At 43.2% G+C, this 21317-nt stretch overlaps 1 protein-coding gene across 1 annotated transcript in view; it reads left to right on the forward strand.

Annotated features, from left to right (window-relative positions):
• VTCN1 (V-set domain containing T cell activation inhibitor 1) overlaps nt 1-21317 on the forward strand; it is a 68633-nt gene that overhangs the window by 24615 nt on the left and 22701 nt on the right. Inside the window, exon 2 of the mRNA XM_033197632.1 lies at nt 16691-16755. Within this exon, the coding sequence (XP_033053523.1) occupies nt 16691-16755 (65 nt within the window). The remainder of the gene's footprint in view (nt 1-16690; nt 16756-21317) is intronic.

Genomic DNA, 21317 nt, shown 5'->3' on the forward strand with positions numbered 1-21317 from the left:
CTCTCTGTCTCTGTCTGTCTGTCTCTCTCCTCTCTCTCTCTCTGATCTGTTCTAGATCATATTGAATTTCTCAAGTATGATTTAAATTCTAATCCATGGTGTCTCCCACCTTACCCCATCAAGAACACATTACAAGCTCTTCAAGTTAAGCTTTGTATTTGTGTGTTAGAGACGGGGAGGAGGATGTTCATATAGCACAGGAAAAAAAAAATCCCCAAAGAAATATCGTCCCAAACCTTTTCCTACCCTGGCCCCTTTTAATACCCTTCATCTGAGTGAAGCAGCTAAGCATTATGGAAATAATTGTCACAGTGAGTGAGGTGGGTAAGAATTGTGGAAATGATTTTCAAATATCCCCTTTTTATTTAGTTTTTTTTCTTTTCTTTTTTTCATTTTATAATTTAGTTTTTATTTTTGGTATTTTTCTTTACAGATTCCCTTTTTAAGCTCTGCGTAGTGATGTGGCACCTCACTTTGGTAGGCAGCGTCTATTGTATCTTGGAACCTCAGTTGAAACTTTAAATGTAACATCCTGTTACACAAAAATGAAAAGATATGGTTCCTGTTCTTGAGAAACTTAGAGGAAACTAAAGGAGACACAAATGTGTGACCAGATAATTTCAATACAATGTAACACATTTGTGTTAGAGGAATGTATCTGGTATAATGAGGACACAGAGACAGTTTCTGATGTATATGGTCACCAGTTTCCCTGAAAAATTGTCTGGAGGGAAGCTATACACTAAAGAAGGAGTCGTCTGTGTAGCTCACAAACGCACTGACAGGATTCTGTATGTCATTGGGGACTTCATGCTATTGCTTTGTCCCCTAGTTCCTCAAGTGCCTGAAGGAACAATAATGAAATTATAGGTTCTTGGTAATACTGTTAAATGGGTAGGAAAAAGCTCCTTTTTTTTGTTTGTTTGTTTTTTGAGACAAGGTCTTGCTCTGTCACTCAGGCTAGAGTGCACTGGCTCACTGCAACCTCTGCCTCCTGGGCTCAAGCAGTCCTCACACCTCAGCCTCCCAAGTAGCTGGGACTACAGGTGCACACCACCACACCTAACTAATTTTTGTATTTTTTGTAGAGGCATGGTTTCACCGTGCTGCCCAGGCTGGTCTTGAACTCCTGGGCTCAAGCGATCCACCCGCCTTGGCCTCCTAAAGTGCTGGGATTATAGGCATGAGCCACTGCTCCCAGCCAAAAAGCTCTTTTTTTAAAGGTTTGAAAAGGGACCCAGAAATCTTAGCAGCCATATATAAAAATAGTAATCCCCTCTGAATCTGCCCTAAGGAATTCAAGAACAGGGTGAGTTCTGGAGCCTGAATAACACTGTTTAATTTGTTTTATGGAGACGAGGTATGTTTCCCAGGCTGCTCTCAAACTCCTGGCCTCAAGCAATCCTCCTGCCCTAGCCTCCCAAGGTGCTGGGATTCCAGATGTGAGCAACCACTGACCAGGATAATTCAGATGTGTCTTCCTACAGTGTCCATGGCTTCATGGACATCAATGAATGTACAGAGAATACCTAGACTTGAAGTGGAGAGGGAAAATAAGGGTCCCCATCCAATATACCTACCCTCTCATTCCCTGCATTCTATCTCTTATCCAATTATTTCTTTTCCTTTGCAATAACTAGTTCATTTCACTTTCCAAGCTCCAGTCCCAACATAAAACGTGACATTATAAAATCACAAAATACTCAAAAGGTCTAAGAATGAACTTGCTCCTCTAATACTGCTGAGGTAGGGAAGCAGGAAGCTATAACCAGTTAAGGGCCTTGCCTGGTTTATGCTTCTGAGCCCCAGCATCTTGAAGACGTTTCATTTGGCTGTCCTAGCAGGTACAATCCACTTTACACACTGAGAGAAAATACCTCCTTGGGAGTCCAACCACACCGATAGCTACATGCCTCAGATTTAACATGATTGTTCTAATTTCAGCTATATTACCTATTGTCTCTCCAACCATTGACATATTCCAGAAATTCAAATAGCTATGAAGCCAAACTACACCTTTCAGATCTCTCATGCCTGGAAGTAACACTCATGACTATGGCTGAACTACATTTCCAGTTTCTGGAAAAGATAGCTCCTATAGCTAGGGACCACATTTCAGAACAGTGAAGCAGAATTTCATGCAAGGAATGTGTGAACCCAAAAGTATCTGAGACGGGTCTTAATCAATTAAGGAAGTTTATTTTGCCAAAGTTAAGGATGTGCCCATGACACAGCCTCCAGAGGTCCTGATGATATGTGCCCAAGGTCGTTAGGGCACAGCTTGCTTTGATACATTTTTTTTTTTTTTTTTTTTTTTTGAGACGGAGTCTCGCTCTGTCGCCTGGGCTGGAGTGCAGTGGCCAATCTCAGCTCACTGCAAGCTCTACCTCCCGGATTTACACCATTCTCCTGCCTCAGCCTCCCGAGTAGCTGGGACTACAGGCGCCAGCCACCTTGCCCGGCTAGCTTTTTGTATTTTTTAGTAGAGACGGGGTTTCACCATGTTAGCCAGGATGGCCTCGAACTCCTGACCTCGTGAACCGCCCGTCTCAGCCTCCCAAAGTGCTAGGATTACAGGCTTGAGCCACTGCGCTCGGCCGCTTTGATGCATTTTAGGAAGACATAAGACATCAATCAATACATGTAAGCTTTACATTGATTCAACCTAGAAGGGTGGGACAACTTGAAGTGGGGGTTGGAGGCTTCAAGGTCACAGGTAGATTTAAAAATTTTCTGACTCGCAAATAGTTGAAATAATTATTATCAATAGAAAGGAATTTCTAGGTTATGATAAGAGGTTGTGGAGACCAAGATTTTATCATGCAGATGAAGCCTCCAAGTAGCAGGCTTCAGAGAGAATAATACATTGCAAATGTTTCTTATCGGATAAAACCTGTGTTGATTGTAATGCTGGTGGGCTTTTCTTGAATTCCAAAAGAGAGGAGGGTATAACGGGGCATGTCTGTGCTTCCCATCACAGCCTGGACTAGTTTTGCAGGTTAACTTTGGAATGCCCTTGGCCAAGAGGAGACGTCCATTCAGCTAGTTCAGGGATCTCAGAATTTTATTTTTGGTTTACAAATGCCACTTTGGCACTGATCAGGACATCCCCAGCCTAGCTATATTTTGATTCTGATGGTAGCCCATGGAAACTTTTTTCTAGTGGAATGTGGTTCGTTTCCATGAAGTAGTAGAAAAATTGCCTGGATGGAAAAGGACCAAGATCCTAGTCATTCCTGCCTCTTTTCCCATAGGGCCCTGGTTTCTGCTGCCATAGCTTGGTCTTTCCTGGCTTTCTCAGGAAGAAACCTGAGACTTGCGTGACCACTGGGAACTGTTGTATTTGACTAAAATATGAAAAAAAATGTTTCTGCCCTAGGTTTGGGTAAGATATGCCTAAAAGATGGGAGAAACTAAGAAACATTATAAATATAAAACTAACAGAGCTAGTTATTTATCCTAACTTCTCAAGTCTAAGTCAAGATCTGACTTTGCTGTGGCAGCATTAGAGGTACCAGCATTTGTTCCTTTTCTTGTCTCTGGATTAGCAAGAAGCAAAGCTAATTAGTTTCTAGACCAAGGGAAAACTGGCTAGGCATTGCTTCCAGGCCTAGTAGGATTCTCAGTCCCTGACAGAATCTGCCTCTAAGTGTCTCTGGACGAAACCTTCCCCTAACTCTATCCTTCACCCCTCTGGCCTTGAAACACAACACACTTGGTATCCACAGTCACCCTGGCTCTTGCTGTGGTCCTTAACCTCTGAGTAGCAGGAAAGAGCCAACATCTTTAGTGCCTTTGCTCCATGCCAGGCACTATCCTCCCAACACTACATACACACATCATGAAGAAGGGCACCAAGTGAAGAAAGGAGCTCCCTCCCTGGACTTTAAATATTCTTCCCTCAAGCTCAGAAAAATGCTGTAAGTATTAAAAAGATGGTAGTACTGCCCACTGACATCCCCACCAGCCAGCATAGAATTCAAAGTATAAAGAATACTGAACTATAAAAATACACACAAGGTAAAAAAAAAAAATGTTTAAAGTCACTTCTTTCTAGTTTTCCTGATTGTAAATTTCTAGATAAGTTCATTGAATCTTAACTTTTCCCTCTGGTCCCTTTTTGTGGGTGTGTTGCTCAGGGATGGGAGAGACAGGTTGCCACTCCTGCCTGGCTAATGCTGGAAGGATAAGCTCAGTCAGCCTTGCAGATAGCCCAGTGCTGCCCAGACTTCAGGTGACACTGGACTGGCCTAATAAATGCCTTCCATATCTTAAGGTTCTTGATAGCTTGGACTGCCACAGCAAAGGTGGGGCACTGGGAGTATGAGAAGGCAACAACCTCACTTGGTCTTGGTGCTAGGTAAAGAAAAAAATATATATATTCCCTGAAATTGTGTATATATAAGCCAGTCATCATGCAGATTTGAGGCCTGAATTCATAACACCTCCATTTCCCAAAACCCCTGAAACCAAGATTTCATTTTAAAGGGCTCCTTCTTGGCAGTGAGTCCCCAGCTTGAATGGCCCCTTAGCTCTGTCTCTGGTATTTGGCATGGCTCTGAAGACAGAAGCTTTTGGTCCCTGGAATGCATAGCCAGTGTGCCCAGAACTCTCTTACTGATCTGGACACTTGTGTTGGTTTCATTTTTAGCCTCTGCAAATCTCCCTCATTTTTCGTGCTGGCAAAAATGAAGTACTCAAAAATGTGTGTGTGGTTTTGTCTTGTTTTTTATTGTTGTTGTTTTGTTTTCTTTTCTTTTTATTCAGCATTTTAAGTATTTTTATCAAGGATTTTTTAAAAGGCTATTATTATACACTATTCTGGAAATTTAACTCTTCATCCCCTACAAAGTCCTTTCTCTTTTAGAGAAACACTTCTATTTTGTAACTTATTTGTGGAGAGAAATGGCCAAGAGGACTCAAGATTAACAATTATTCAAGCACAGCTATTACGAATCTCTAGGTTCCCTTCTTAACCACAGCCAACCAGGTCTACCATGTACAACCCTCCAAGGCATTTTTTTACAATTTATAGCATCAGCAAGATTTCCCATACCACAATATTTCAAAAGTCTGTTTAAAGAGAAAGATAAATGATAATTTCTCCCATAAATGGTTTCTCAAAAGTTAAGAATCTGTTAGTTTCTCTCTCTTTTTTTTTTTTTTTTTTTTTGTGAGACGGAGTCTCGCTCTGTCGCCCAGGCTGGAGTGCAGTGGCCGGATCTCAGCTCACTGCAAGCTCCGCCTCCCGGGTTTAAGCCATTCTCCTGCCTCAGCCTCCCAAGTAGCTGGGGCTACAGGCGCCTGCCACCTCGCCCGGCTAGTTTTTTTTTTTTTTTTGTATTTTTTAGTAGAGACGGGGTTTCACCGTGTTAGCCAGGAGGGTCTCGATCTCCTGACCTCATGATCCGCCCGTCTCAGCCTCCCAAAGTGCTGGGATTACAGGCTTGAGCCACCGCGCCCGGCCTAGAATGTGTTAGTTTCTCTTAATAGCACAGCATGGATATTTATTTGTTCATTAATTCAACATATTTTAAAGACTATGTGCTAGACGCTCCGAGGAAAACAGTCTGTAAGGTGGGGCATTTTTTCAACAAGCATTTGGTAAGTTCCTCGCATGTTCCAAGAACTTGAAAAATAATAGGAACAAAGGCATGGAGGCAAAAAGCAACCTGGTGTAGTCAGGGACCCAGAGTGGTTTAGAATGGATGGAGTGTGGAGGTGATGGGAGATGGGAGAAAGTAGTCACAGGTTTATGTAAATTCTTCTTGAGCTTATATTTTTATTCAAACTTTCAGGTTTAGTATGCTTTCTTCGCTTTCCATGCTTAAATCAATACTTTATATTTTAATCTTATTCTTTTTCTTTAAGAAATGGTATCAGAAAGTATAAAAGGCTTAGAAAATAAAACAGACTTCTTGTGATTCATAAGAGCCCCATAGCCCATCTCCAGGTCAGTGTCAGGCCCTGGGCTTCAGTGGGTCCGAATGGCGACGGGAGGTGGGGTAGGTACAGGACACAGCACATAGCATCAGTCTGGGAGTCTCTACCGGGGGAATGCTGAAATCGATAGGAGAAAGCTAAGATTGGTGCCCAGGAAGTCAGGCTGGACCAGAGAGAAAAGACCAAGTAACAGAATCTGAAATCATAAGGCAGGCCCTGGGTTGAAGGCAGCTCCAGGAAGTAAGAAAACTACAGATTCCAGGCTGGAAGACCTGGGAAGCTTCCTTTGTGTCTGCTACAGATGGTCAGGACCACAGAAGGGTTCTACTTAAGGATGCCTCCACCCTAGGACAGGGAGCATCTCCCCTGCCTTGGGTTTCAGAATGTCCCTTGATGTAGGCAGGTAAGGGTTGTTATGGTACAGAGCGGCCCCAGGGGCTGCAGCCGGGGAACTGCTCAGGCAAGCCAGGCCCTCAAGGGGTGGGTCTGGCAGCCTGAGTTTCACACCTAACTTCTCACAAGCTCTACATGGCTACACCTGCAGAACTGGGCTCCAGTATAAACTAAGAGAATGTGGGTCCCAGCAGGCGAGGATTTGCATTGGAACTCATGGTAGATCTTTTGAAAGACTGAATAATACATCCCCTACTTACTTCTGGGATACAGTGGTCTGCTTTTCACTGGGAAAACTGTAATTCTGGCATTATAAAATAAAGACAGTGGATGACAGAAGCCTTGGAGTGTACAAATATGACCTTGTACATAAGAGAACTCACAGACTGCCTGAGACGGGTGTATAGGCTTTCGTAGAGAAAAGCTCTGAGGGTAATAGATGTACTTGTTTCCAGCTTTATTAATGAATAAACAGTGAACTGATCCCAGGGCGAGGCTTTCTGAGAAGCAGCCAACCCAAGTGCTTCTCTGAATCTCTTCAGTGACAGGCACAGATTTCCTGAAGGCAAGTAAAGGAATGAAATTCAAAACAGTCACGGTGGCTTTAGGGTGTTGCAAAGGTAATCTAGATTACAGCTCACTCTCCCTGTCAGGCCATCCATCTGCCTGAGGCCCAGATCATGGTGACTGATGACCAGGGTGACTGATGAGCATGCTGACTGATGACCACACTGACTGATGACCTCGCTGACTGATGGGGAGGACAGGCTAAATAGAAATGCAAGTCCCTCACAGGGAGCCTGCCCTGCCCTTCCCGTCAGTCCTTTCGGGGCCTAGTTCCCCCTCCCAGCTCCCGTCTCAAACCCTAGTGCCACTCAAGCCCTTCCTCCTCTTCTCCTCACACGGGTTCAGCCTCCTGAGGTTCACCTGCCTTCCCACTCCCTTACATCCATTTAAAAAAGAGAAGGAAGGGCACATTCCAGGCTGGCCCTCAGGAAGGAGCCTGAGGCAGGTCAGAGCTGAGCTGGGCTCTGGATGGGGCTGCTTCTGATTACCTGGGAAGAGGTGGAAGCGTGTTCTAAGCAGAGAGCAACGGGGCAGTGAACAGTCTGATGAGAACACAGGGCTTCCTAAAGGGAGAAGGGTTAGAAAAATAGCTCGGGGCATTTAAGGGTGGTCTTAAATTCTAGGATCAGTTTCAATTTTCTTTTTTCTTTTCCATGACCACCAGGCAAGAACAGTTTGAACTTTGATAAGCAATCAGGAGTTATTTAAATTTGGGAATAGTGAAAAGTAAAAATAAGAATTTGCTTTTTTTTTTGTAAAGACAGAGTCTCACTATGTTGCCCAGGCTGGTTTCCAACTCCTGGCCTCAAGCAACTCTCCCGCCTCGGCCTCTCAAAGTGTTCAGACTACGGGCGTGAACCCCCATGCCTAGACAAGAATTAACGTTTATGGTTTTAAAATAACAGCTAATATTTGCGTTTTGTAAGGAATAGTTTGTTTCTTTGGACCCTCACAGTAGCCCTGTGGAAGAAGTCGTGTTGAATCTGGAGGCAGGCACAGGATGAATTGCAGTGTTGTCCAGCTGTTCACGTCTCCTGCTCCTGTGGAGCCCCCGTTAGGAAATGCTGGGTTCTCCGTGGAGTGGATAAAGGGAGGAAGAGCAGCAGCTTCTTTTTGTTTCGTCCATTCCAGAAATGATCAGGCTGTCCCCGAGCAGTGCTCCTGCCCTTGTCTATGGCTGGGCTGGAGGAGGAGAGGTGAACAGAAGTGGAGAGAGTTGGGGAGAGCAAGGGGGATGCCAAGATTATGGTGGGGGGAAGTCGGTGAATGGGAGAGCAGCCAGGACAACAGCCAACCATGAAAAGAAGTGTTCATTAGCAGCCAGACCTCCCCCAGGTGCTGTGAGCACCCCTGCAATCTCTCTTAACCTCCACTTTGGAAGACACACAATTAGGCTGTTTTTGTTTACACCACAGAGACTGCTTATGGGATACTCGGCTTTTCTGACAGTACAGGCCCTTTGTGGGAGGGTCATGAAAGGTTTGGAGTGGGTTTGTTATTCAACACAATGGGATCAGTTATGCTGCTGAAGGAATCTTGTGGAAATGTTTTTTTTCTCTACAGTGAGAATAAGGAAGAACAGGAAATACAGGTATGATTACGAAAAGGACTGGTAATCAACCTTGCATTGCCTTTTGTCTCGCTCTGCTTGTGCCAGTGACAAATAGTGTGCTCCAGGATGATGATGAAATGCTAATGTGTGCTTATGGCAATCAGGGTGATGTTATATATAGGACAGGCTTAAGAATAGAACAGAATGGCTTTGCTGCAAACTCAAATAAGGTTTAAGGAAAGGTGTCTACTTGTTAACATTGTGAAATTTTCCACCTGATACTCATGCCCCCTGCAGTTTTCCTTCCAGAGTCTGAGATGAAAGACACCTCCTGTAGGTGAGAGAAATTTTTTTCAATCTATCTAAGGTTGTATGTACTGTCCTTCCATCAGTTACAACTGTACAAACACAAGCCTAGCCCCTGATTCAAATCTCAAGATTTACAAATCTTTTGGTTAATATAAAATAAGGTATAATGATGAAGACCAATGATGATGGCATCTGAGACCTGAGTCTAATCCTGCTCTCTCTAATTTCCCAGGACCGAGTCCTCAGGGGAATTACTTAACATTAGGCCTCAGCTTCCTCATCTATACAACAAAGATAATAGTATCTATCTCCATAGGTTGTCATAGGGATTACATTAGATAGATGAGGCAACGTACTCAAATAAATATTAGCAATCATTCTTATATTATTAACAAAGGTTTTAGGAGGCATGTGCAGGCAAAGCCAAGGCCACAGCAAATCCCAGGGAATATCAAATTACAGAATCGTATAACTAAGTATTTGAAAGGGCTTTTCAAAATTCTTTGAAGCTTTATCTGGTACTAGAAACTTTTCCCACCCACTGTGTGTTTACCCAGCTCCTGCTTGCACGTGAAATTGCAGGCCAGTCTCAGCGACCTCTGTTGGAAAGTTTCTCCGTATTTTTGAGTCTAAATCTAATCTCCTAGAATTTTCACTCAGTGCCTCTGTTTCTTCTTCCAGAGTGATGGAGAACAGGCCAAACACTACCTTTCTTTCTTTTTTTTTTTTCGCTTTTTAAAATTATTATTATACTGTAAGTTCTAGGGTACATGTGCACAACGTGCAGGTTTGTTACATATGTATACATGTGCCATGTTGCCGTCCTGCACCCATCAACTCATCATTTACATTAGGTATATCTCCTAATGCTATCCCTCCCCCTACCCCTACCACATGACAGGCCCCGGTGTGTGATGTTCCCCTTCCTGCAAATACCACCTTTCAAATACTGAAATGACATCACTATATTTAGTCTTCTTTAAATTGAACCACCCTAGTTCCTTCAACTATTTTTCAAAAAACATGATTTCTAGTCATATCGCCGCCCTGATTTCACTTCTTCTAAATCAATGGTTCTCAGCTGGGGTGACATGTCTGGAAACAGTTTTGGTCGTCACAACAAGGGTAGTGGTGGTACTGGTATCTGGAAGGTACAGGCCAGGAATGCTGCTAAACATGCTACAGTGCAGAGGATGACCCCCAATAACAAAGAATTATCTAGCACAAATAGTTCGTAGTGCGGAGTTTGAGAAACCCTGTTCTAAGTATGCATGTTAATCAGTGTTCTTAAAGTGTGAGCCAAAAATGTGCATGGAGGAGTGTCAGCTAACATTGCTATTGTACTGCCATTACATTGCTATTAAATTAGCCTGAGATTCCCCTGATTTTGTAGCTAGCAGTGACTTAAAGCCTCTTTTCATGTGTGTCTGCTAACCCAGGGATGGAATACATGGGGCCCGCATGCTCACTTAGAAAACATTCACAAGGCTGGGTGTGGTGGCTCACACCTGTAATCCTAATACTTTAGAGGCCAAGGTGGGAGGATTGCTTGAGGCCAGGAGTTTGAGACCAGCTTGGGCCACATAGTGAGACCCTGTCTCTACATGAAATAAAGAAAATTAGCTGAGCATTGTGGCATATGTCTGCAGTCCCAGCTACTCAGGAGGCTAAAGCGAGAGGATTGCTCGAGACCAGGAGTTCAAGGCTACATTGAGATATGATTGTGTAACTGCACTGCAGCCAGGGGAACAGCTGGCCCTGTCTCTAAAAGAGAAAGAAAGAAAAGAAAACACTGAAGGCTGGGTGCCGTGGCTCACGCCTATAATCCCAGCACTTTGGGAGGTCAAGGCAGGCGGATCACTTGAGGTCAGGATTTCGAGACCAGACTGGCCAACATGATGAAATCCCATCTCTACTAAAAATACAAAAAATTAGCCAGGTGTGGTGGCACATGCCTGTAGTCCCAGCTACTTAGGAGGCTAAGGCAGAAGAATTGCTTGAACCCAGGAGGTGGCGGTTGCAGTGAGCCAAGATCATGACACTGCACTCCAGCCTGGGTCACAGAGAGAGACTCCATCTCGAAAAGAAAAGAAGGAAGGAAGGAAGGAGGGAAGGGAAGGAAGGGAAGGAAGGGAGGGAAGGAAATGAAAGAAGGGAAGAGAGAGAGAGAGAGAGAGAAAGAAAACACAGTCAGGTGTGCCTGTAATCTCCACACTTTGGGAGACCAAGATGGGAGAATCACATGAGGCTAGGAGTTTGGGCAACATAGTGAGAGCTTGTCTCTACAATTTATTTTTTTTTAATTAGCTGGGTAGTTGTGCACCTGTGGTGGTGTACACCTGTAGTCCCAGCTACTTGCGGGGAGGTGTGGTGGATTGCTTGAGTGTGGGAGGTCAAGGCTGCAGTGACCCATCATCGCACCACTGCACTCCAGCATGGGCAACATGCTGTCGCCCACCCCACCCACCCATCCCGCCAAAAAAAAAAAAAAAGAAAGAAAAGAAAACACTCATTAGTGGTGGCACTCTTCCCTGTGAGCCCAGAGGCAATCTTGCAGTCTTTTCAACACAATATTCTAAGCCACAACTGCCAGTCATTCAAATGATTGTTGGCATACAAGATGAAATCTTTCTGCCAGCCATGTTACCCTAGTTTTACAGTGTTGGGACCCAGGTCATGATTTATTCTGGGGCCTGTGCTTTGGAGGAATCCACTAAACTGTGCTATGATTATTGGGGGTAGCTAGAAAGAAAAGAGGATGCCTCAACCTGATACTCAACAGCAGCCAAGTCTCTTGTATGCAATTCCCCAAAATTCCTTTCCCAAATACAAAGCCTGGCCATTCACTGCCATGTTGATGGAGCAGGAGCTGCCCTGAAAGGAAGTCCTCTCTCTTCCACACACACCCCTCAAGTCTCATGTAATGACTCCTCCTCATTGCCAAGTTCTCCTCAAGCCTATACCCGCCGTTCCTGATGCTTCTGCTCTTGGTTTTCCGGACCAAAGCAGGCCTTGACTTTACCAGTATAAAGAGATACAGGGATAAGAGTAGAGGCCAGAAAACATATTCTACACCTTGAATTCTTCAGCAAAACAAACACTGGAGTGGACAACAATCTGAGCTTCTCAGACACCTGAAACCTATGCTAATCAATATCTAGAAAATGTTTAGTTTTACTTTGAAGCCCAGTGCTTTATTCCACATAGCATTGAAAATAATTCCTTTTCCCCTTTATAGGAAATACTTTTTCCCCGTAAATAAATTTCCTTTCCTGCTTTTAATCTCCTTTTTGCTTTTTTGCTTTTTTGATTTTTTTGAAATGGAGTCTTGCTCTGTTACCCAGGCTGGAGTGCAATGGCATGATCTCAGCTCACTGCAGCCTCTGCCTTCTGGGTTCAAACGATTCTCCTGCCTCGGCCTCCCAAGTAGCTGGGACTGCGCATGCACACCACCGGGCTCAGCTAATTTTTGCATTTTTAGTAGAGACGGGCTTTCACCTTGTTGGTCAGGCTGGTCTTGAACTCCTGACCTCAGGTAATCCGCCCGCCTCGGCTTCCCAAAGTGCTGGGGCTACAGGTGTGAGTCACCGCACCTGGTCTGTTTCTTTACTAAAGCCCTGATCACATTCTGCCTCAGATTATTACAAAGGTTTGTGTGTATGTCACCTCAGTTTAACTATAAGCTTCTTGAGGGCAGGGACTTTGTTTACATCATCTCTCCGTTTCCTTCATATTGACTAGCACTATGTCTTTCACATAGTAAGTACTTAATAAATGTTTACTAAATGAGCAAGCCCTCCAAAAGCATTGATTTTTATTTGGGCCCTTTTGTAATGAGTGGGTACCAAAAGTACACTGTGAATCCCAATGCAGTGGTTAGAAGACATAGTTTTGCACTAAACATTTCCTGTAGCATAGTTATTGGAAATCATTGAGGGGAAAGCAAAGATCAGAAAGCAATGTAAGAACCCCTACAGTGAAATATTTTTTTCATCCTTCTAAAAAATTAATAAGCAACAGACAGGAATTAATTTGGCTGCTCTGATAGTTCCTGCTTCTCTTTCCAAGGCTCTGGAAGTTGAACTGTTTCCCAAGGGAATACTAGTTCAGAACAAACCTCAAGGTGATTCCTGCTCCGATAGGGAATTTGGTGACAGATGGCAGGGTTCTGTTTTCACAGTGAGGAAAATGTGGGCCTGGTGTGATGGAGGGGATAGGAGCTTTGGCTGAAATACACAACTTCCATTGTCCCCCTCTTCTTGGCGAGTGCTCACATATCTGTTCAGTGTCGCTGTTCAGGTTCCCTCCCATAAAAGTCACAGCTTTTAATGATAAACTTACAGCAATAGCTTATATGTAAAATGTATTTATAGTAAAAAGTGTGTATGAATAGCCCCTTCTGAATAATGCCACATGCATCGTCTAATTTGATCCTGAAATGACCTTTTTGTATTAGTTTGCTAGTGCTGTTGTAACAAAGTACCAAAAACCAGGTGGCTGAGAAATAGAAATGTGTTATCTCACAGCTCTGGAGGCTGGAGGCCAGGATGGACATGTCTACAGGATTTGTTACTTGTGAGAGTGGTGAGAGAGAATCCGTTGTGTCTCTCTCCTAGCTTCTGGAGGTTTGCTGGCAACCTTTGGTGTTCCTTGAGTTGTAGATCTCTGCTTTCATTTTTACATGGTGTTGCATGCATGTGTGTGTGTGAGTATGTGTGTTCATGTGCGTTCAAATTTCCCCTTTTTATAAGGACACCGGCCATATTGGATTAGGAATTCACCCCTACCCTACTCTAGTATGACCTTAACTAATTACATCTGCAGTTGTGTCTGGAATTTATTCCTTCTGGTGGGTTCTTGGTCTCGCTGACTTCAAGAATGAAGCCACTGACCTCGCAGTGAGTGTTACAGATCTTAAAGGTGGTGTGTCCGGAATTGTTTGTTCCGGAGTTGTTTGTTCCTTCCAGTGGGTTCATGGTCTCTCTGACTTCAGGAATGAAGTCGTGGACCTTCACGGCAAGTGTTACAGCTCTTAAAGTTGGTGCAGACCCAAAGAGGGAGCAGCAGCAAGATTTATTGTGAAGAGCGAAAGAACAAACCTTCCACAGTGTGCAGGAGGACCTGAACAGTTTGCCCCTACTGGCTGGGGTGGCCAGCTTTTATTCGCTTGTTTGGCCCCACCCACACCCTGCTGATTGGTCCATTTTACAGAGGGCTGATTGGTGTGTTTACAATCCTTTAACTAGACACAGAGTGCTGATTGGTGCATTTTTACAGAGTGCTTCTTGGTGTATTTACAATCCTTTAGCTAGACAGAAAAGTTCTCCAAGTCCCCACTGGACCCAGGAAGTCCAGCTGGCTTCACCTCTCACAGTGACCCTATTAATAACTAAAGGCAGACTCAGAGGTACTTGGGGTTAGGACTTCAAGGCGAATGTGGCCGGGGGCGGGGGAGGGGGGACCACGCCCAACCTTTATAATAGGTAAAGCAGGAATTACTTTATTTCCCATTTTACAAAAAAACAAACTGAGCCTCAGAGAGATGAAGTAATTTACCCAAAGTGAATGAAAACCCTAGGTCACACACAAGTCGGCTGCCTGTCTCAGTAGTCAAAGACAGCCGGAGGATGGTGCCTCTCGCTATAACTTTAGCTGTTCTCACTCTCTTGGACCAGTAAGAACTGAGGCTGCACTGAGGTATGGAAAAAGAGGAGCAGTGGCCAAATGTGGTCTCCCCTTGGAATCAGTTTAGCAGATGCCCTATTATTTAAAGCTTCACTTGCTGCCCTGTGGCTGCACCTCATGAGGGCTAGGCCTGCAGGGTACTCTTGTTTCTGTCTGGTGGGCCCATTCCTGAGCCATAGGAGGCTGGGTACAATGAGCCTATTCAGGGCAGAAAGTGCAATGCCCCGTGCTTCATTTTCCTCTCTATAGCATCGTTCTTTGCCTCCCTGTGCCTTTCTTTTGTCCTGCCTATTGAGTAACATCAGCGTGGGTGTTGGGAGCGTGTGAATTGGCAGCCGTGTGAGAGGGCGGCTGAGGACGTCTGACCGATGATGTATGCGCCAGGACAGGCAGCAACGGGCGAGCTTCCCAGGAACCACTTTGACCTGTGCCTTGTGCTCTGCCTGAGTCACTCTCACAAGCTAAAGCAGGTGACCCCTCAAGGAGTGCATGTTCCCCTTGGCAAAGAAAAGGGACACGCCCCATCCGTGAGCTCCTACCCTTGGTACACTTGGAGGGAGTTGAGTACAGATTTAAGAGACAAATTCTAAATTCTAATCTCTGCTCTGCCACTTGCCAACTGTGTGACTTTAGGGAAGATGCTTTATCTCCCTGTGTCACTTCCCCATCTATAAAATGGAGACAATAAAATTTGCTCTCCTCCTAAGATTACTAAATGGATAATTGATGTAAGTTATAAATGCTGCTTGGAACAACATGTCTGCCATATAGTTCTAGCACTTAGTACATGTAAGCAATAGTTCCTTCTTTATTTATTTAGTTTCCCAGGTGTCATTTGTTAATCTGTTCATTAAAAATTGGGGAGGACCCACCAGTTAGAATGGTGATTATTAAAAAGTCAGGAAACAACAGATGCTGGCAAGGTTGTGGAGAAATAGGAATGCTTTTACACTGTTGGTGGGAGTGTAAATTAGTTCAACCGTCGTGAAAAATGGTGTGGCAATTCCTCAAGGATCTAGAACCAGAAGTACCATTTGACCCAGCAATCCCATTACTGGGTATATACCCAAAGGATTATAAATCATTCTGCTATAGAGATACATGCACACGTGTGTTTATTGCAGCACTATTTACAATAGCAAAGACTTGGAACCAACCCAAATGCCCATCAATGATAGGCTGGATAAAGAAAATGTGGCACATATACACCATGGAATACTATGCAGCCATAAAAACGAATGAGTTTATGTCCTTTGCAGGAACATGGATGAAACTGGAAACCGTCATTCTCAGCAAAGTAACACAGGAACGGAAAACCGAACACCACATGTTCTCACTCATAAATGGGAGTTGAACAGTGAGAACACATGGATACAGGGAGGGGAACATCACACACTGAGGCCTGTCGGGGGTTGGGGGGAAGGGGGAGGGAGAGCATTAGGACAAATACCTAATGCTTGCAGGGCTTAAAACCTAGATGACGGGTTGATAGGTGCAGCAAACCACCATGACACATGTGTACGTATGTAACAAACCTGCACGTTCTACACATGTATCCCAGAACTTAAAAAATAATTGGTGAGGATCATATCAAAACACAGTGGTTGTGTTTAGATGATGGGATTACAGGTGATTTATTTGTCTCATTTTTGCTTCTTTATGTTTTCTAAACTTTCTACAATAAATATGTTTTTGTTTTTGTTTTTTTAATAAGAGAAAACAGACTCCCACTGAGGATGTATGGAGTGCAGTAGATGAGGCATGAGTGGGTACAAAGTGAAGAAGATGTGGCCATTGTCCTTAATGGAGTTTAAAGTCTATGGAAGGAGACAAGACAGGAAGACAAATGACACAAGAGGGTGGACAGTGATACTCAGGGCAGGCTGGGAACCGGACCAGTCCTTCTCAAGTGGCACCTGGCATTGAAGAGGTGTTTTCATCATTCTTGCCCCAACAGCCTTCATATATGGTCTTCCCTGATCTGGAAATAGGACAGTAAATGGCACAGTCAGAGGCAAGGGTCACTCTTTTCATTGATCACAGAGCCCCAGGGGGATGGGGATGGAATTGCTGAAATTCCTTTCTAAGGTACCCATTTCTAGGAAGAAGCTTATGTGGAAGAAAAAGTTGAGATGCTTTATGTAACTCATCTTATCCACAACAGATTTGTACCCTGGTTGCAAAGCAGCACATCAAGAGGAACGGAGAAGTAATTTTCTGTTTCTCTCTCTCTTCCCGTAGCATAATTAGCATCATCTTTATTCTGGCTGGAGCAATTGCACTCATCATTGGCTTTGGTATTTCAGGTATGTGATTTATTGCATTACTGCAATCTATTCACCCCTCACCATTAAACTCCTAATCACTCAATGTGGTAGCATGGAAAGAGCCCAGAGCTTGGACCCAGAAAACCTCAGAGTATAGCGTTCATTCTTCTACTTCTTGTGCTCTCTCCACATTAGTCATTTAAGTCCTCGACGTCAGTGTCCTCATTTTTCATTATGTATTTATTTATTTTGAGACAGGATCTGGCTCTCTTGCCCAGGCTGGAGTGCAGTGGCATGATCTCAGCTCACTGCAACCTCCACCTCCTGGGTTCAAGCCATCCTCTCACCTCAGCCTCCCAAGTAGCTAGGACTACAGGCATAGGCACCATCATGCCAGGCTAATATTTTTATTTTTAGTAGAGATGGGGTTTCACTATATTGCTCAGGCTGGTCTCAAACTCCTGAGCTCAAGCAATCCACCTGCCTCAGCCTCCCAAAGTGCTGGGATTGCAGGCCTGAGCCACCATGCCCAGCCTAGTTTCCTCATTTTTGAGTGGGGAGATACTGTCAACATCTCCAGTTAGTTGAGATAATCAAACGACATGTTTATCAGTAGTCTATCTATCAGTCAATGCTGAAGATGTCATTCTGGGATCACAGGTAAAGTGTTGCCTCTGAGCCATTCTGTCAGTGGTTGGCCTGGGTAGATGATTTCTTTGCAATGAGGCTTCAGCTGAAGTGTTAAAGAATGTCAAATCTTTGTACACAGAGGTCTTGGGTAAAGAGAAAACTGGTCATGACTACTGTACCATGTAGAAACCAGATACCACTGTAGCACAGATGGCTAGTTTCTTTTTTTTTTTTTTTTTTTCCTTGAGACGGAGTCTTGCTCTTTTGTGCAGGCTGGAGTGCAGTGGCACGATCTCGGCTCACTGCAAGCTCCACCTCCCGGGCTCACGCCATTCTCCTGCCTCAGCCTCCCGAATTGCTGGGACTACAGGCGTCCGCCACCATGTCCGGCTAATTTTTTGTATTGTTAGTAGAGACGGGGTTTCACCGTGTTCGCCAGGATGGTCTCGATCTCCTGACCTCGCGATCCGCCCGTCTCGGCCTCCCAAAGTGCTGGGATTACAGGCGTGAGCCACCGCGCCCGGCCTCAGATGGCTAACTTCTGAACGTAGCTAGCCAATGTCAGTTGCAGAAGAGTATTCACTTTCCTCTTCTGCGTAGGCCACTCCTTTGAAGCATCTTTTATGGATGCTGCTTTAATTTTGACATTGAGTGAGTTAAGGCCGGCAACTGTCTTCTCTGAGGCGAATTGTCTGCTCTTTTTTTCATAAACCACCTGACTCAGTCCAACACATTCATTTTAACTCAGTCTGTGACCAAAGCTCCGTAACTTTAGTTTCTATATTCCAGAGACCTTTCTGCCATGCTCCTCCAGTGTAGACATGCTGCCACTCAATACTGTCACAAAGTCGAAGCTAAGAAAACTTGCTAGAGTTGTGTTTGCTAGAAAAGACATTCATCCCTTCCCCACTTTCTTCGTCATCAATCATATATATTTTAGGCCAGGTGTGGTGGTTCATGCCTATAATGCCAGGACTATGGGAGGCTGAGGTGGGAGTACTGCTTAAGGCCAGGAGTTCAAGACCAGCCTGGGCAACAAAAAGAGACCCTGTCTCTACATTAAAAATAAAAAAATAAATAACATGTATATTTTATCTTTCATTCATTTTTTTCTATTGGGGTATTTGTCTTTCTCTTTTTGATTTGTAGGTAATTCCTTGTATATCATGGATGCAAACTAGTTATAGGCATCGCCAAATCTCTTAAACTCTACACTTTGCTTTTTCACTCTCTTAATGATGTTTTTTAATGAGCAGAAGTTCTTAATTTTAATTTTTGTTGATCCTTTTCTTTATATTTGGAGCTTTTTGTAACCTGTTTAAGAAATCTTTGCCTATTCCAAGGTCATGAAGGTGTTCTTCTAGATTATCTTGTAGAAGCCTTATTGTTTTGTCTTTCACATTTATATCTGCAAACCATCTCGAGTTAGTTTTGTATGTAGTACAAGAGAGGGGTCAAGTTTCATTTTTTTCCTTATGGTATCCAGTAAACCCAGCACCGTTTATTGGATACACTGTCCTTCCCCGACTTCCCTCCAGTACCATCATGGTCGTAAATCACGTATCCAAATGTGTGGGGATCTGTTTCTGAATTCACTAGCCTGTTTCATTCTAATATTGATTTCCTATGTTAATTTATTTCTTTTCCTGTTCATAATCTTGGTTGTTTTTTCTCTCTCTCTCTTTCTTTCTCTCTATTCTTCTCTCTCTCTTGTTTTCTTTCTTCTGTCCTCTCTTTTTTCTCTCTCATATGCTAAAATAGATTTATAAGGTGTTGAAGGTGTTGTTATCTTTATAGCAGTTTTGAAAGAACCAGCTTTTAGCTTATTTATGTTTTCTCTGATTTGTATTCCTATTTTATTACTTTTGGCTTTTATCTTTATTAATATTCCTCTTCCTGCTTTATTTGGCCATCTTTCAATTCTTTTTCTAATGTCTTAAAGCAGCTCACAAAGAGTGTGAGTGCTTAAAAAAGCAGCTCACAAGGAGTATGTACAAAGGGCCAATAAATAGCTTTTAGTAGATACTGCCACTCCGTTTTTCAAAGTGATGAGCCAATCTACTCTTCGCCAACAATGCATGAGAGATCGAGCTCTCCACGCCCTCACCAATACTGGGTGTTGTGGAATTTTGTGGTTTTAATTTCTGTTTCCTGGTGACAGAGACTGAGCACATTTTCATATGCAAAACATAATGTGGAACTACAGAAGAGCACAAGAGTAAGTTCTGTATGATTCCATGCATATGAAGTTGAAAAACAGGCAAATGATCTCTGCTGGCAAAAGGTAGAGTAATAATAATGGTTCTTACCTTTGGGGACAAGTAAGCGGGTAGCAGTGAGGAGGGGCATGAGGGCACTGCTGGGAGGGCAGTAAGGTTCTATTCCTTGGTGTGATGATGGTTACCTGGAATAAAGTTATAATCATTCTTCAAGCTGTACAGTTATGATATGTGGATTGTTATGTTTGTATACTTCAATACAGACATACAAAAACTTTTGTAAATGTATGTATATAAATATATATGTATATAATGTATATAATGTCATGAATGTATATATACACTTTATGTTTATATACATATATATTCTTTTTTTTTTTTTTTTTTGAGACAGAGTCTTGCTCTGTCACTCAGGCTGGAGTACAGTTGCACAATCTTGGCTTACTGCAGCCTCTGCCTCCTGGGTTCAAGCAATACTCCTGCCTCAGCCTCCCGAGTAACTGGGATTACAGGCATGCACCACCACACCTGGCTGATTTTTTTTTTTTTTTTTTTTTTGAGACAGAGTCTTGCTCTGTCACTCAGGCTGGAGTGCAGTGACATAATCTTGGCTCACTGCAGCCTCTGCCTCCCAGCTTCAGGTAATTCTCCTGCCTCAGCCTCCCAAGTAGCTGGGATTACAGGCACGCACCACCACACCTGGCTAATTTTTTGTATTTTTAGTAGAGACAGGATTTTGCCATCTTAGCCAGGCTGGTCTCAGACTCTTGACCTCAAGTGATCTGCCTGCCTTGACCTCCCAAAGTGCTGGGATTACAGGTGTGAGCCATTGCTCTCGGATTTACATATATGTTCTTCATAAGGAAATAAAATATTGACTGATAAACCAAATATTTTAGAATAAGTTTTAAAGATATTAATACTAAAGTGCATTTTGGTGCCTTCCTCACTAAGGCTTAACTCTTAATTATAATTTACCCTGATTAATAATTATAATTATTTCTGATCTTATACATCACCTTCAATTAAAACCCTAGTATTTGTCACTCTAAATCTTAATGACAAAACTTTCTTGGATCTAAGGCTCACTGGCTTGGCATCAGAACTCTTAGAGAGTTGTTTATCTTTTGGTTGTTAGTGGTGTTGACTACCCTAGCAAGAATTTTCACAATGTCATAACTTCCCTGTGTTAGTCAACAGGTTTGCTATTCATATCTTTTCCTGTTGCATAGCGACAGCCACCTTGAGAACTGAACTCAGTTCCTTGAATGCACAGGGTGCTCCTTAAGTGCTCTTTGAATGAACAGTTGGATGGATGCATGGAGGTATGAATAGATTGAAGTAATAGTCTACTCAATCCAGTAAGATGCCATTAAAAATTTGAAACTCTACTACTGCCAATAAAAAGGTGTTCTGCCTCCTTCCCATTTCACTGGGTGACAGCTGGTTATTTGGATAAAATGGGCAGTTTATTAGTTTAATACTGTTTAGTTGGATTTTTTCAATTGCCTCTATTAAAAGGACTATAACCTTTATCAGAGATCATCATATGAGCACACTTTAAATGAATTCAATAAAATGTTAGCTGGTTTAATATATAAGACATTGAAATTAAGCAAAAAGCATTAAGCAGACAATGATGTGTATTAGGCCATTCTTGCACTGCTATAAAGAAATTCCTGAGCCTGGGTAATTTATGAAGAAAAGAATTTTAATTGACTCACGATTCTGCAGGCTTTACAGGAGGCATGG

The sequence above is a fragment of the Trachypithecus francoisi genome, unplaced genomic scaffold (genome assembly GCF_009764315.1).
Source record: "Trachypithecus francoisi isolate TF-2019V2 unplaced genomic scaffold, Tfra_2.0 Lachesis_group5, whole genome shotgun sequence".
In the NCBI taxonomy this organism is placed as follows: Eukaryota; Metazoa; Chordata; class Mammalia; order Primates; family Cercopithecidae; genus Trachypithecus; species Trachypithecus francoisi.